Below are 16,443 nucleotides of genomic sequence, written 5' to 3' on the forward strand. Positions count from 1 at the left end.
GGACATTGAGTCATTCTTGGGTGTGTTGGAAGCAGAAATCAGACTGCGGTGGGCTGAGCAGTGAAGGGTGGGAGGAAGTGGGCACAGCAGGGTGTAAACAAATTTTCTAGAATTTTGGCTATGAAGAGAAGTAGATAGAATGGTTATTGTAGCAGGGGGAACTTCTGGGGTGGAAGAGACCTGAACATACTTCCTCCCTACTCTTCCAACCTCTACCCACAACTAGTCCCATAGTAGATCTCCTGGGTCTCCAAGACTGATCATTTTCCTTCATGATTTTCATCTTTTGGCATTTTTTTTGCTCTGTTTTTTTCTTTTTTTTTGAGATATTTCTTCCACATGGTCTTCTAACTCACTAATTTGTCTCATCCTCTTCTTTAATTCATCCAGTAAAATTCATCTTTTTATTTATTCCCTTTTTATTTGGTTCCATAGAATGTTTTGGTGCTGTACTTGAACCTCCTTGCATTCTTCTTTTTTATTACTCTTGTTTAAAGTTGTTGTCTGTCTACTCCAGCAGCTCGATTTTCCTGGGTGACAATTATGTTGGACCATCCTCTTTTTGGCTGTTGGGGGCCTCTCACGGGCTGTCATTTTTCTTTGGGGCTCAGATGTGGGGGTTGAGAACTCTAAGTGGTGACAGTTTCCCAAGTGATGAAAGGAGATGGATTCTTCCCTGCAGGGGTCTATGTGTGCACTAGGCAGGTGTGCAGAGGTGCCTCCTTGCTCCCCAATCTCCTTGCTTTCTTCTAGATTCAGGAGCAGAGCTCCTTTTGGAGTCCTTGGGAGCCAGATGGATCAGACACACACACACACAGGAGTGATGCTGACCTTATCCCAGGATGTCTGTGGACCCTGGTGGATCAGACTCTTCATAGGATGAACTGTCTGACTTCCACCCAGAGCATTCTTCAGCTTACCTTGGAACTTTCCACCTGGTGCCTAGGGGAGACATTTCAACCCCAGATTTCCCTTTGGGGATTCCCCCCAGAGATATCACTCTCATGCCCACCCAGCTGCCATGGGTCCCAGCAGACTTTTGGTTCAAAGAGGCAGATATATTAAGGTAGAGCGTGGAGGGGAACTGAGATGTGTGCAGATGGCCATTTTCCTAGAATCTGCCATCTCTCTTTCTTTATCATGGGGGCCAGCAAACTATAGCATTGTGTGTGTGTGTCTCAAATCCTTCCTGCAGCCTGTTTTTGTATGGCCAGTGAGCTAGGCATGGTTTTTGTATTTCTAAAGTGATATACACATATATCCCTTTACACACATATCACACAAATGTATTTATGTCTGTCTGTCTATCTATCACCTATCTTCCTATCTATCACTATATCTAGCCTGAAAAGTCTAAAATACCTGGCCCTTTACAGAAAAAGTTTGCTCCTCCATTTTTAAAAAAAGTATTTACTTATTTATCTATTTATTTATTTGGCTGTGTTGGGTCTTAGTTGTGGCATGCGGGATCTTTCATTGTGGTGCATGGGCTCTTTGTTGCCACACAGGCTCTTCTCTCTAGTCATGGTGCGCGGGCTCTAGAGTGCGCAGTCTCAGTAGTTGTAGCGTGCAAGCTCTCTAGTTGTGGTGCATGGGCTCCAGAGTACGCAGGCTCAGTAGCTGCAAACGTGGGCTTAGTTGCCCTGCAGCATGTGGGATCTCAGTTCCCCGACCAGGGATCGAACCCGTGTCTGCTGCATTGGAAGGTGGATTCTTAACCACTGGACCACCAGGAAAGTCCCGCTCATCCATCTTTAGCATATTTAAATGCCACTGAGGAATGTGAGGATGTGAGAGAGATGGAAGACTCAGGAGAGAGAGGAGATAATCAATGGAGAAAGGTCCCCAAAGAGGCAGGAGGAGACAAGATCCAAAGCACAGCGGTGGAGGTTAGTTTCAAACAAGAAGAGGGACCCTCTCTGCCATTGTGGAAGAATGGAGGAGATGATGAGAATCAGTGGGGGAAGGAATCAAGGATGAGTGTGGATGTGGGTATAATTGTAAGGGATGTCAGAAAGTTGAGGGAGTTTTCATAAGCTGGTGTTTATTTTCTCTGTGAAGTAGGAGACAGTCTTCTACCTTATATAGAGAAAGAGGATGCAGATCGGGGAAAGAACTGAAAAACTAGAACTCCCCATGTGGGGAAGTTGACCAGGGAGAGGAAGAGTGAGTTCCAGGTAGCCTGGAAGGTCTTGTTTAGACCAGAAAACACACATTTGTATTGGCTCCTAGCTGAGTGATTCTGAGAGCTCACTGCCTTGATGGGGAGCAGAGAAGAGACATGATTGGTTCATAAGGAAGGATGCTTTGGACTGCAAGTAACAGATAACCTGACCCAACTGGCTTAACAAAAGGAGTTTATTTGTCTTACATATGAAAAAGTTCAAGGGTTGGTTCAGCAACCCAACAGTGTCATAAAAGCCCAGATTATTTCTGTCTTTTCACTCTTCCACCCTTAGTATTTCCATCATATCTTCTCTCCAAGCCTCATATTATTATATGATAGCAGCTAAAACTAGGAAGTAATCGGCAAGCTCTTCTTGAATTTGTATTTGTTTTTATCAAGGACAGAATATATGTTCCAGTAGGTGTTTCTTATATCTCAGTGGGTAGAATTGATCCAAATGCCCATCGCAAATGGTTTGGGAGGTTTCTCAACCTCAGAACTACTGATATTTAGGGATGGACAGTTCTTTGCTGTATATGTGGGGGCTGTCTTGTGTATTGTAGGATATTCAACAGCATCCCTGGCATCTGTCACTTCGGTGTCAGTAGCATCCCCCCTTGCCCCAGTCATGACAACCAAAAATGTCTCTAGACATTGCCAAATGTCCCTAATGGTGGGGATAAATCACCTCCAGTTGAGAATCACTGGGCTGAGACCAATCTCAATGGACCTCTGGACCCAGGTACAGTGCTATCCCCAATATGAAAACAATCAAGGTTCTGTCAACAAGGAACATGTGATGGTGGTGATGGCTGCTGAGTAGACAAGCCACAGTGCCTGCCATGATTGGATCAGTCCTGGATTTGGGTATTCCCAGGTAAATGTAGAATCAGAATGAGGAAGCAATGGTGTTGAAAGCATGGGAGAGGATCATTTGACATCGTTGATCACGAGATTTAGCCTGGATAAGAGAGGAGGTAAAGATGATGGTTTGGAAGAAGCTGATGGTTTGAGGGACTAAATGAGTTTAAACTCGTTTAGTTTAAACTCATAGTTTAGAGCAAGTTTAGGAGGAGAGAGAGTAAGAAACTGAAAAAAGGCCTTGAAAAGGGTTTCTTTATTTACAAAAAGTCCAGGGAATATTTGCAATGGTCATGATTTGTGTATCCAGGAACAAGCATGGATTGAACACATCAGTGAAGAGAAGTCCAATTGAATACACATTTATTGAGAGCACATTATGCAGAACAAACACTTCAGGAAGTAAAGGTTAAGCATTTCCTCTCCAGGAATGACATGTATAATGATTCTTCTTGTCCCCACCTTCATTCTTTATGATGCCAACCAGATCCACATGTATGGCTTTCCATGAGGAGCTGAATGTTCTAGTTTTAGTATTTTCACTTGTCCTGGAAAACATGCCCCCCCCCAACAAGACGTTTAGATTAAAGGTAGATGTAAGGATAGGACAAACAAACAAACAAACGAACGAATGAATGACAACAAAACAGAAAGAAACAGCAGGAGTGGGTTAAAGCCAGAAATCTCCATCCAGCAGGCAATGATGGCATGATATCCTAGCATTTTGGAATCCTAGGAAAGGTGTGGCCTTCTTTAGCTTACAGTGGGAGGACTTCTCAAAAATCCAGGTTGAAGAATTCTTTTTTTGAAAAAAAGTTTGGATATAGTATCCTACTCTAGAATTTCAGTCCCCTGGATGTTGGTTTTTGTCCATAAAGAAAGGCTAGACTCTAAGCTCCTTGAAGGCAGGTACTGTGTTGGTCTTATTGCTTTTTGTACATCCACTGGCTACCATAGTGTCTTACACATTGTAGAACTCAACAAATACTCTCTTTGCCCCCTACAAGCTCCAGCTTGGTTTAGATGCCTCAGGCCCCCCAGAGGAACAAATATCTTGTACAACAGCCCATGAGGATAGGAATTCCTGACTCAGTTATAAGAGTCACTGTATGCAGGAAGTCCAAAGCTATGCCTTCCTTCCTGGTATTTATGGTTCATTCATAGAATTTCCCACCCAGTCAAGCATATGACTTTTCCCATAAACAGTATTCCCTGGTTATACAGCTGACCTTCCAATGTTATCAAATGTCTGGGGAACAGAGCTAGAAAGTTAACCCAAGATCAAATTTGTCTGTAAAGGACAGAGGGTTTTGTTAGCTTTTTACTCATACTCTGTGCATAAAAAATAAAAGCCTCAGAAATTCTTTTAATTAAAGCAAATGTATTTCTTAAATGCAGCTACATATAAAATATATTTTAAATATATAATATATCATATATAAATATATAATATATAATTCCCTTTCAAAAGATATACTCATTCAAGTTCCACAATGTTAAACAATAATAATAATAATAATAATAATAATAATAATAATAATAATAAAGCTTTCTTATTCATTGTGGGAAACCAGTAGCTGGAGTGCTGGCAGCTTTATTATTTTGGATTGTCTGGGAAACGTTTCAAAGGTCACAGCCAATGGTTAGCACCTACCACAATTTTACTCTTATTGAGAATGATTAAGCTTAATATATATTAAAAAATTTTCCAATCAGCTGACGTGACTGTCCTAAAACTTTTGTCCTAAAAATGGTTCCATTTTCCTCTTGGTTCTTTTGGAAAGATTTAGAATGAATTCCCTTTCCCTCCCTCCAGTATGGAATAGATGTTTCTTCAGTGACCTCAATATTTCCACGGCTGAAGAAAATCCCATATTTTCTCAAGAAATGTAGAAGACAATGTATCAGAAATTTCTCAGTTTTGTTTAGCTTAAAAACAACATATTCTAAGACTCTTTGGCTAGCAGATGTGGTAGGCATGTACATGGAAGGCATAAAACCAAGTGAGATTGGGAGGATTTTTATGGATTTTGAGCTTTGGAGCCCATCTGGCTCATCTAGTGACATGGTTTCTTACAAGTATATTCTCCCATTTTTCTAAAAGAGCAATTAGGGGACAACTGTGGAGAGAAGTCTCAGATAGTACTGGGAGCTTATTCCTCAGTGCATTGGTCCTGAGTTAGCTCAACGGAAGAGCAGACGAAAATCCAGCAACCAAGTTCCAGAGAGGTTCCCTTTCTAACAGGACCATTTCCTCTCCCAGGAAGGTCCCATTATCACATGCACTCCTCCTCTATAGGTATGTGGAGCATCTGGGGTGGGGTTCCTCTCCTGGATCCTTTCTGTGGTATCCACTAACTCCATGGGGCTCAAGTCCACCTCTCTTTAGACAGTGAGAGTTCAGGGGATGATGACCACTCTGCTATGTCTATGATTGTAAGTCTCCCGCTAAAGGATTCTACATTAGATGGTAGTGGTGCTGTACCCATACTTTAAATGACAGGAATATATTGAACAGCCAGCTTAAGCACTGTTAGCGGGCAAGGAAGAGTCACTGAGAAACAGTATGATGGGAATGAGGAATGCAAACCAGGTCATCAGGAAAAGAACTCTTCTCCATACCCTGCAAGAAAGGGAGTTTGTACTAAGACATGGAGAGGAAGTTCGGGGTGTCAAGGGGTAAAGCATTAGAATAAGTCACAAGTCTTCTTACCTCACTGGGTTTTGAGTCAGGACCAAACCTGCTGGAAAGTGTATGAGTCTCAGGCTCAGATTTAGATTTGATGATCTCACTAAACCACTTTCGGACCTGGAACATCAAAGGAAATGCTAAGATTGTTTTTGTTAACAATGGAGAAGAGAAAAGTCAGTGAGTTAGAAAGACGAGAGAGACATTATGAAAAACTTTTCCTACAAAATGTGATATATGCATACAATGGAATGTTATTTATTCCTTAAAAAGGAATAAAATTCTGACACATGCTATAACATGGGTGAACCTTGAAGACATTACACTGAGTGAAATATATGAGCCAGACACAAAAGGACAAATATTGTATGATTCCACATGAATGAGATCCTTATAATAGTCAAATTAATTGAGACAAAGTAGAATACTGGTTACCAGGGGCTTGGCAGGGGAGAACGGGGCATTATTGCCTAAGGGGTACAGTTTGGGATGATGAAAAAGTTCTAGGGGCTTCCCTGGTGGCGCAGTGGTTGAGAGTCCGCCTGCCGATGCAGGGGACACGGGTTCGTGCCCCGGTCTGGGAAGATCCCACATGCCGCGGAGCGGCTGGGCCCGTGAGCCATGGCCGCTAAGCCTGTGCGTCCGGAGGCTGTGCTCCGCAACGGGAGAGGCCACAACAGTGAGAGGCCTGCGTACCGCAAAAAAAAAAAAAAAAAGTTCTAGAATGGATGGTGGTGATTGTTGCATGACAATGTGAATGTATTTAATGCCACTGATCTGTACACTTAAGCATGGTTAAAATGATACATTTTGTTACATATACTTTATCACAGTAATTTTTTCATTTGTTGTAGAAACTCAACAAAATATGCATATGCAAAGGAAGAAAATAGAAGTCACACATAGTTCCTCAATCTAGCGAAAAATCACTGATCATGTTTTGGTGGTATCCTTCCATGTGTCTTGGTTTGGGGTCCCCCAGAGGCAGACCTTGAGACAAGGGTTCTAGTGCAAAGAGTCCTTTCGAGGGGTGATCCCAGGAAACACCAGTAGATCAGTGGGGAAGTGAGATTGAGAAGGGAAGGCAGCTAGTAAAGGATGCATAATCCTTTCCATTGTGGACATCTGGGGTTCAGTGCCACTCGGGGGCTCTGGAGACAACAGAGGACACACCTCAGAGTCATCCCACCTCAGGGACAAGGGAGCTGGGGCATCTATCTACCAGCTCCCATCAGTCATTGGTTGATGGCTGCTCTCAAGGGCCATTACTCTCTGGCACCACCAGCTTGCCCTGTGTATAAAGCAGGCATGTCCTGTGGGCAGTAAGAAGCCCACAGGCACAGAGTCACAGGTGTTTACAATAAGCAACCCTGGGCATGTAGAATATAATGCCAAAGTGATATGAGAGAGTCATCAACAACATTTGCTACACCAAGGTTTCCAACTTTGGCACTACTGACATTTTGAGTTGGATCATCCTTTGTAGTGGGGACTATCTTATGCACCGTAGGATGTTTAGCAATAACTGGCCTCTACCAACTAATTGTCAGTAGTACCTTTTCCCCTAGTTGTGACAATCAAAAGTGTCCCCAGACATTGATAAATGTCCCCCCTGGGAGTGGCAAAATTGCTTGAGAATAAGTGGTGTTTTTCCATATACACCATTACCCACACGTGAATAACTAGATAACATAGCATAAGAAATGAATATTTATATATGTTATATAAACAAAATAGAACCCGTCTGGAGCAATGTTTTGAAACTTACTCTTTCACTAATATATTTTAAAAAATTTAAAAATTATTTATTTTATTGATGTATATTTGGTTTACAATGTTGTGTTAGTTTCTGGTGTATAGCAAAGTGATTCATTTAAACATACATATGTATATATTCTTTTACATATTTTTTTCATTATGGTTTATTACAAGATATTGAATATAGTTCCCTGTGCTATACAGTAGGTCCTTGTTTTTAATCTATTTTATATATGATAATTTGTGTCTGCTAATCCCAAACTCCTAACTTATCCCTCCCTGCCCATCCTTTCCCTTTTTGGTAAAAATGTTTGTTTTCTATGTCTGTGAGTCTGTTTCAGTTTTGTAAATAAGTTCGTTTGTATCATATTTTAGATTCCACATATATTCACTAATATATTTTGAATATCCTTCCGGTCATAAAATATTCTTGTGCCCAGACAAAAATTAACATTTGAATGGTCTATGCCTATGCTCATCCTTTGTTCTCTAGGGAGTGGCTGCTCTGTCGGCTCAGTTTCTTCCTCTCTCTTATCCTCAGAGGAGCTGTTCTTCCTTTCCTAGTTTGGTTCTTTGGGCGTGTAGATGCAGAGCGAGGAAAAGAGGGAGAGAGGAAGGAGCGTGCACGTGCGCGCGCGCGCGCGCGCGCGCGCGCGCGCGAGAGAGAGAGAGAGAGAGAGAGAGAGAGAGAGAGAGAAAGAGAGAGAGAGAGAGAGAGAGAGAGAGAGAGAGAAGAGGAAGAGGAGGAGAAGGAGGGAGGAGGAAGAGGAGAAGGAAGAGGAAGAAGTATATCAGTCAGGACATGTTTTGCTGCAGTAATAAACGACCTCAAAATCTTAGTGGCCGAGCTCAACAAAGCTCAGCTGGACTATGTGTCTTCTTCATGGTATTTGAGAAGTACAAATAAAGAACTTGGGTGATTTTGTATTTCTTCTGGCTGCTGGAATATCTTTATTCGGCCATTGCACCTCCTGGCCTGGATCATGTAGATCCAAGTTTCATTGGGGTTTCAGTCTTTTACATTATATTTAATAGTTGCATAGTATCCTGTTCTATAGATGAGTATAACTTAACTAAATCTAAGTAGAAGTATGTCAACGTGGTTCAGTAGTATACAGCACGGTAGCATCTTGCCTGGGGTTCATTTCTAGAGCCAGCATACAGTTCATATTACCCCTGAGCACCCCTTAGTAAGGAACCATCTTAGAGATTTATCTCAACAAGCCCACAGCAGCCAGTATTTCCCAAGTGTCAGACGCACACTGTTTCTTTTGTTCAGCTGCAGACACATGAATTCGCTTGTGTTTAGTAGCCATATTGAATACAAAATATATATCTTGAAAAACTGGAGGCTCACACTGTGAGATGCCTCAGGCACTGAGATGAACTGGGGGAAGAGTACAAATAAGTCTTTTGCATGGTGCTCACTCAAGTGCATACATCCACTGAGAAGAGTTGCTTACAGTTTTCTTTGGCTGTACATGTGGATGGATGGATAGATGAATAGAAGGGTAGGTATATGGACAGATATGTGATTAAGCAAACATAGCACAACATTACTTACAGAATCTAGGTGATCGGTATGTGCATGTTCACTACATAATTCTTTCAACTTTTTCGTATATTTGAAAATGTTCACGATCAAATGTTAGAAAAACTATATTATTATGTAATTTCATTATAGAGCTATTAAAACATTAGTAGAGAGGATATACATCACATGGAAATGTGTTTAAGAATTCATGTTAAGTGGTGTGGTAGATTGCTTTATTGATCTCAGTTATTCACTCTTCTGTAGTAGCATTACACCCTGTCTTAGCTTCGTGGTGAATGGAGTGTTTTTCTCCAATTGACTTTGGGCTTGCTCAGTAGAGCTTGCCTTCTTGTGATTTTGTCATTGTTATAAGAAGAACTTATGTTAGGGAGATGCTCCCCTTTCTCCCAAGCCTCAGGGTCACAAAGAACAGACCTGAACATGATCTTCATCCTGGAGCCAGGTCAAGCTGAGCCCAGCCAAGATCAGCTGAACCCCAGTCAACCTGCAGACTCCGGAATGAGAAAAGTAAATATTTGTGTTTAAGCCACTGAGATTTTTGAGGTTGTTTGTTACATGGCAATAGATGACTATTACACATGGGATAGTTGAAGAAAAACATGGTATTTCCTTGATGCAGCAATTATTTACTTTCTGAAAGCCATTAATAAATTAATATTTCTTACAATCAATAGCATCTCACAGTAGAGAACATATAGGGAGTGTTTACACACTACTCGCAAGTGCCTATGAAAATTTAGAGAATGTGGATTTGAATGTTTATTAAACTACGTATCTCCAAATGTTTCTTAACTTTAAAACAATAAAGAAAGAGGTCACAGTTTACCTGCTGGCTGAGGAGGCAGTAGACCAAGAAAATGAAGAAACCCTGAAGGCTGTTGATGATGGTGAAGAGGTAGGCCATGACACGGGCAGCTGAGCCCATCTGCAAGACGCCCAGACACCATGTGCATCCCAGGATGAAGAGCTGAGCTGTTGCTTTGAGTGTCAGCATCCTGAGGGAAGTAGTAATCAATAATGTAAAAAAGCTAATGATGGACATGAATACTTCTACAGCATTGTTGTTAACGGTGAAGACTCTGGAGCTAGAATGCCTGGGTTTAAATCCAAGGCAGCACTAACTAACTGTGTGACCTTGGGCAAGTTACTGTCTGGCGTGTTTTTTGTTTTTTTTTTTAAATCATGTGGCTTGGGAGATCTTATTTCCCTGACTAGGGATTGAACCTGGGCCATGGCAGTGAAAGCGCTGAGTCCTAACCACTACACCACCAGGGAATCCCTACTGTAACTCAGTTCCCTAATCTTTGTAATACTCCTATTTCATAGGGTTGCTGCAAAGATTAAATGAGACCTTAACATATGTAAAGTATTTAGGACAGTATATAGAACAAAATTAGTACCATACATACGTAAAGCATTCTAAAACTGCAAAGATAAAGCTCTTTATCTCTCTCTATATATATCATTTATAGATGGAGGGGTCAAAACGTGTGCTATTCAGGGGAACTACATTCAATATCTTGTAATAACATATAATGGAAAAGGATCTGAAAAAGAATATACATATGTATGTGTGTAACTGAATCACTTTTTTGTACACCTGAAACTAACAGAACATTGTAATCAACTATGCTTCAATGAAAAAGGAGTGTTTTTAATAACTACAGTGCATCAACAAACATAATATGGAACCATTCCAGGCAAACTGAGATGTAAGGTCACCCTACTTTTGTATCTATATATTCCTAATTTTAAAATATCATATTACATAAGTGAGAAAAGCTAGTTGAGGAACAATTTATGTAGTGATGCTATTGTATGTAAGCCTGTCTGTTCTACAGAAAATGCACAGAAAAAGTCCTGGGAAAATATCAGACATATCATATCATGCAGTTTGTTACCCCTGGATTCCCTGGGAGGTAAAAGTAGCAGGAAAAGAGGGAGTAAGCAACTTTCACTTTTAACTTTATATATTTTGAAAACTTTTGACAAGTAATGAACAAATAACAAATGTGTTATCGTTGTGATTACAATGAAAACCTCAACAAATTACATGTCAAATTAAGAGGGATGCTGAGGTCTTCCCTGGTGGTGCAGTGGTTGAGAGTCCTCCTGCCAATGCAGGGGACATAGGTTTGTGCCCTGGTCCAGGAGGATCCCACATGCCATGGAGCAGCTGGGCCCGTGAGCCACGGCCGCTGAGCCTGCGTGTCCAGAGCCTGTGCTCTGCAACGAGAGAGGTCACAGTAGTGAGAGGCCCGTGTACCACAAAAAAAAAAAAAAGAAAGATGGATGCTGAAAAATAAAAGAAATACTCATAGTTCCCAGTTTTTTGAAATAGTATTATACAAAATATATTTTAACCTAAATCCTCCCTGAACCTATTGCCTCTTGTGCTGTGTGCCCAAAGCTGTATTCTTCCATTCTCCTCTTCTTCCGTTTAGTGTTAGATCGCTTCGCTTTTTGAGATTTATCAAGGACACAGGGCTACCCAGTTAGAGACTACATTTCCCAGGCTCCCTTGCAGCTAGGTGTCAACATGTGACCAAGGTCTAGCCAATGGGATATGAGCAAATGTGGAACTTGCAACTTTCATGTCAACTCCTTCCTGCATATGGGATACTGATAAAGACAACATCCTAGGGGATGGTGGGGCAACACAATAGAAAGAACGTGAGTCCCTGGATCACTCTGTGGAGCCGAGCTTCCCATTAGCCCTGGACTGTTTACCTCTGGCCTGTGGCGTGAGAATAAAATAAACTTCTATTTCACTCCCATTTCTGAGTCACAGAAATTTAGCCTGTACTCTAGTGAATACAGCTTCTCATTAATTGTGATAGTGGAAGATGGTAGTGGTCTTGCTAGTCCTTAGAGCCTGGCTGTGGGGTGTATGTCTGTGTCAATATGTAGGAGGGACCAGTAGGAAGTGAGTAGAGGAAAAGAGGGTTAGAAAATACCACTTGCTTCATCTTACTTTAGATTCTGGATGGTTGACACTTCACTGTTGAGGGAGGAAAGTTTTCTTTTCAAAATCCAAAGAACCAAGATAAAAAATACAAAATTCACCTGCAGGAATGACACAGACCATGTAGAATACAAGTTAAGATGTACTATGTCCACTGTAAATTGTACACAGCTCCTACCTCCCTGAACATGGGTTTGAATTGGTAGCAGGTGGAAAAACCAAATCATACAACCGAGAGAATGTATGTCCCTTGTGCTCTCTTGCACCCATGTCTGGTGCTTCTTCTTAGGTCAGGAACATCAGAGCCACATACTCACTCACACAGATAATGGCACAGACGGGGACGAGGAAAGCCCAGATGAATTTCTGGTTCAGGTCGAGCCAGCAGCTGGGAAAAATGGGAAAAGGGACGCAAAGAGAGATCAGAGAAAGCACATGAAATGGATATGAAGTGACACCTTTTCCTAACAGAGAATTTTCCAATGTCTCCTGAAAATGTCAGCTGACAATGAAGGCTTTAATTGTTCACTACCATGTGTTACTGCTGCATTTTACAGGTACAGTCCTGTTGAATTTTCACACTAGTATTCTGAAGGTGGGACCATGGAGGTGACCATTATCCCCATTTCACTAATGAGGGGACTGAGAATTAAGGACTTGAGGTCACAAATTATGGGAGAGATAAAGTTGGGACCTAACTGCAAAATTCTCCCCTTCCAGGGCCCATGAGCCATGGCCGTTGAGCCTGCGCCTCCAGAGCCTGTGCTCCGCAACGGGAGAGGCCACAACAGTGAGAGGCCCACGTACTGCAAAAAAAAAAAAAAAAAAAAAAATCTCCCCTTCCAGAGCCTCTTACATCATTTTTCCCTGCCTCACTGGGAAAGAGATTAGAACCCTTATACTCAAGGAGAAAGTAGAGTGCATTTGATGTGAATATCCCAATCATCACTATTAACACTGCCCTCAAATATGTCCATGGCACAGGGTGAGAGTCAAGCTCACTGATCAGGTGTTCCATAAAGATGAGGCCTGGATGCTGCGGAAATGGCCACGATCACAGCCGGGACTCCGTAGCCCACTGGGAACATGAGCTTCTTCATGAACCTGTTGATACTGGAGTGGTTGACCACCGTCAGTTTGCGTGCAGTGAGGAAGAGGTACAGGCCCTCCAGCAGCATCCAGGTGAAGGAGGCCAGGTAGAGATAGTGCAAGGCACCTGCAATGATGGCACATAGCACCTGGGGAAGGAGGAAGGTGTCACCAGGAGGGATTGTCAGGGTGGAGCATGGCCCCAGGGCGTCTCTTTTATACTGACATTGAGTTCAGAACACCTGGTATTAGACCAAGGTCATTGAAGGTAAAGGTGGTTGATAATCAACGGCAGCACTACTCACCTTGGTACATCTCCCCCAACCTCCCTCTGGGGCCCAAGGCTATTTTATTAAGGTGTCCAATGCAGCATGGCTCCATGAACTCAGCAAACACTGGAGGCAGGGCAGGGGTATTTTGGGACAGTATAAGTACCTTGATCTCAGTTCTATCGATGGCTGTTAGGAAGAGCAGGTGGGCCAGGAAGAGGCAGAGTGAGAGCTGCAGGTGGAGCGAAGTGCTGGTGCTCTGGATGGCTTTGCACAGCAGGAAGGTGAGGGCTGCCAGGAGGAGGCACAGCAGAGACAGGCTCAGCCCCACATAGGTGATCACAGTTAGTGTGGGATCCTTCTCCTGGGACACATCAGAGAGGACATCACAGTCACCATTTCCTGCTCTGGGATTATACTCCCCCACCCTTTGGAATGTGGCATCCCAACATAGGCAGATCACCTTCATCTCTGCAAGGAGGGGAGGGATGCAGGACTTCCTGTATGCCGTCACCCAGCCTATGTCATCAGTACTGTGACCCCTCGTCTAGGATATGTGTCCAGTCTGACCTTCTCCCACCACCTTTGCTGCTGCCACCCAAATCCTGACCACCATCATCTCTCTACCAGTCCACTCCTGCTGCACCACCATCCATTCTTGACCCAGGAGCCAGAGATTTCTTCTAATAACATAAGTATGCAGTATCCCTGATTCAAAGTCTCTATTGCCTTTCCATTGTAATTTGAATGAAATCCAAACTCCTGACCATAGCATTTGAAGTCTGATGCATTTTCCCTGTGCCCTTTTCTCCAACCTGAACTTTTCCACTTCCCTCTCATTCACTCTGCTCCAACCACATTTATTTCTGGAACACACCAAGTTTGTTCTCTCTCAGGACCTTGACACACACGTGTATCTCTTTTTGGGATGCTCTTCCCTGAAACCTTTTTTTTTTTCATTGAGGTAACATCCAAATAATATAAAACTAACCATTTTACACAGTACAATTTAGTGACTTTTAGTACATTCACAGTGTTGTGCAACCACCACCTCTCTCTAGTTCCAAAACATTTGAATCACCCCAAAATAAAACCTCATGCCCGTTAAGAAGTTACCCCCACTTCTCCCCTTCTCCCAGCCCCTAGAAACCATCAATTTGTTCTGTCTCTATGGATTTGCCTATTCTAGACATTTCATATAACTGGAATCCTACAATATGTGGGCCTCTGTGTCTAACTTATTTCACACAGCATGATATTTTTGAGATTCACCCACATTGTAACCCCACTGACTTAATATTCAGATTTCAGCCTGAATAGTTAATTCTCCTCTAACCATGTTATCTAAAGTAGCACACTTCTGCAATCACTCCAGACACACGCTCTTTAAAAATTTTCCTTATAGCATTTATGGCCACCTAAGCAGGGCCTCCAAAAGGATTAGCTTGAGGAATTCAATGTTTACATCATACCTGTGTTTCGAAGGCCATGAGGACAGCGAAACTGGACAGGTGAGTGGCATTGCATATACTGTGAGTCTTGTTTGCTTGTATCAGGAAACAGCCCTCCGTGGACCAGTGGCCGCCCTCCTTTGTACCTTTCCAGTAGACGCAGAAGACCTTTTTGATACTGGGCTTTATCTGAAAATAGAACAGGCTCATCATGTCCTTCCTTGGGAGGGACTGCTCTCAGAGTGTCAGTCTACGCTGGTGGGGTGCAAAGAGGTGACACCATGGGTTAGGAGAGATCAGGTAATTTCTATTTTAAGTGAAGAGGATGATCACCAGGAACCTGTCCGCGTAGTCCCAACTCTATTGGGATTCCACATAACAGAAAATGAACCCACCTCTCTCTGGGAGCCAGAATTTTACAAGATGTCATTGGCTTCAGGACTTTATCCTCCAACACGGGAGTCAAATAAAAATAGAGTATAAGGCTCACTTAAATTTTTCTCCCAAATACTCTCTAAGCCAAATTTCCCTGATGTCTTCACATCAATTCTGCCCTGACCGCTTACAACACAATAATTGCTCATACAATGACAGGGGTAGTGTAGGGAAGAAACATTACCAGGAGACAATAAAGTTAGTTTTCAATCTCTCTTTTTTTTTTTTTTTTGCCCCCAGGATGTCCATAGCAACACTTGATCGGGCCAAGGATGTGAGTTGGATGCTATCCTATTTGACGGCTGTATCTCCTTTGATAATCCACTGGACCATCCCCAGATATCTTGCTCCACTTCCATTGCTCCATGCCATACATCAAAAATTCCATTCCTAGATTTTATGCATCAGATGGAGAAAACCTACCTTTCCTCACCTTCTCCCACTTAATTCTTATTTTCTTAAAAATTAAAAAAAGTTTGATTTATTTTTTCCAGCCTTATTGAGATTTAATTGACATATAACATTGTGTAAGTTTAAGGTGTATGTAATGATTCGATATATGTATATATTGCAAAATGATTATTACAACAAGGTTAGTTAACATCCATCACTTCACATATTTACAATTTTTATTTTGTGATGAAAACTTTTAAAAGCTACTCTCTTAGCAACTTTCAAATATACCATACAGTATTGTTAACTAGAGTTAACTAGAGTCACTATTCTCTCCATTACATCCCCAGAACTTATTCATCTTATAACTGGAAGTTTGTAACATTTGATCACGATTACCTCTTTCTCCCACCTTCTGTCGCTGGCAACCACCAATCTGTCCTTTGTTTCTATGAGTTTGTTTTTACAGATTCCACATATATATGAGATCAGTCAGTATTTGTCTTTCTCTGTCTGACTTATTTCACTTGGCCATAAGGTCTTCAAGGTTCATCCATGTTGTCAAAAAAACGGCAAGATTTCTTTCAACTCTTACTTTCTAAACAGTTACTATGTCTGGCTATTAACCCTCCTGCCTTTAAGAGTTTGGACAGAGAATGGGAAAAAGCAATGAATTATATAAAAGTTTTTCTTCTGATTGAATTATGTAGTCTTAATAATTAATTCCAGGCTTTTGTGCAAGAATAAACACTATGTCTCAGTTCAAATTTCACAGATGTAGGAGGTACCGGCAATTAAAAAAATTCCACGA

At 41.9% G+C, this 16,443-nt stretch overlaps 1 protein-coding gene across 1 annotated transcript in view; it reads right to left on the reverse strand.

The window, feature by feature from the left end:
- Positions 1-3,374: 3,374 nt before the first annotated feature.
- The window catches only part of ADGRE3 (adhesion G protein-coupled receptor E3), a 42,281-nt gene continuing 29,212 nt past the window's right edge, over positions 3,375-16,443 (reverse strand). The window contains exons 9-16 of the mRNA XM_060146670.1: positions 14,826-14,993; positions 13,520-13,717; positions 12,998-13,233; positions 12,317-12,383; positions 12,005-12,096; positions 9,850-10,025; positions 5,742-5,857; positions 3,375-3,576 (exon numbers count right to left, since the gene is read on the reverse strand). Coding sequence (XP_060002653.1) covers positions 3,568-3,576; positions 5,742-5,857; positions 9,850-10,025; positions 12,005-12,096; positions 12,317-12,383; positions 12,998-13,233; positions 13,520-13,717; positions 14,826-14,993 — 1,062 coding nt within the window. The 3' untranslated portion in view covers positions 3,375-3,567. The remainder of the gene's footprint in view (positions 3,577-5,741; positions 5,858-9,849; positions 10,026-12,004; positions 12,097-12,316; positions 12,384-12,997; positions 13,234-13,519; positions 13,718-14,825; positions 14,994-16,443) is intronic.

Source organism: Lagenorhynchus albirostris, chromosome 3, assembly GCF_949774975.1.
Source record: "Lagenorhynchus albirostris chromosome 3, mLagAlb1.1, whole genome shotgun sequence".
In the NCBI taxonomy this organism is placed as follows: Eukaryota; Metazoa; Chordata; class Mammalia; order Artiodactyla; family Delphinidae; genus Lagenorhynchus; species Lagenorhynchus albirostris.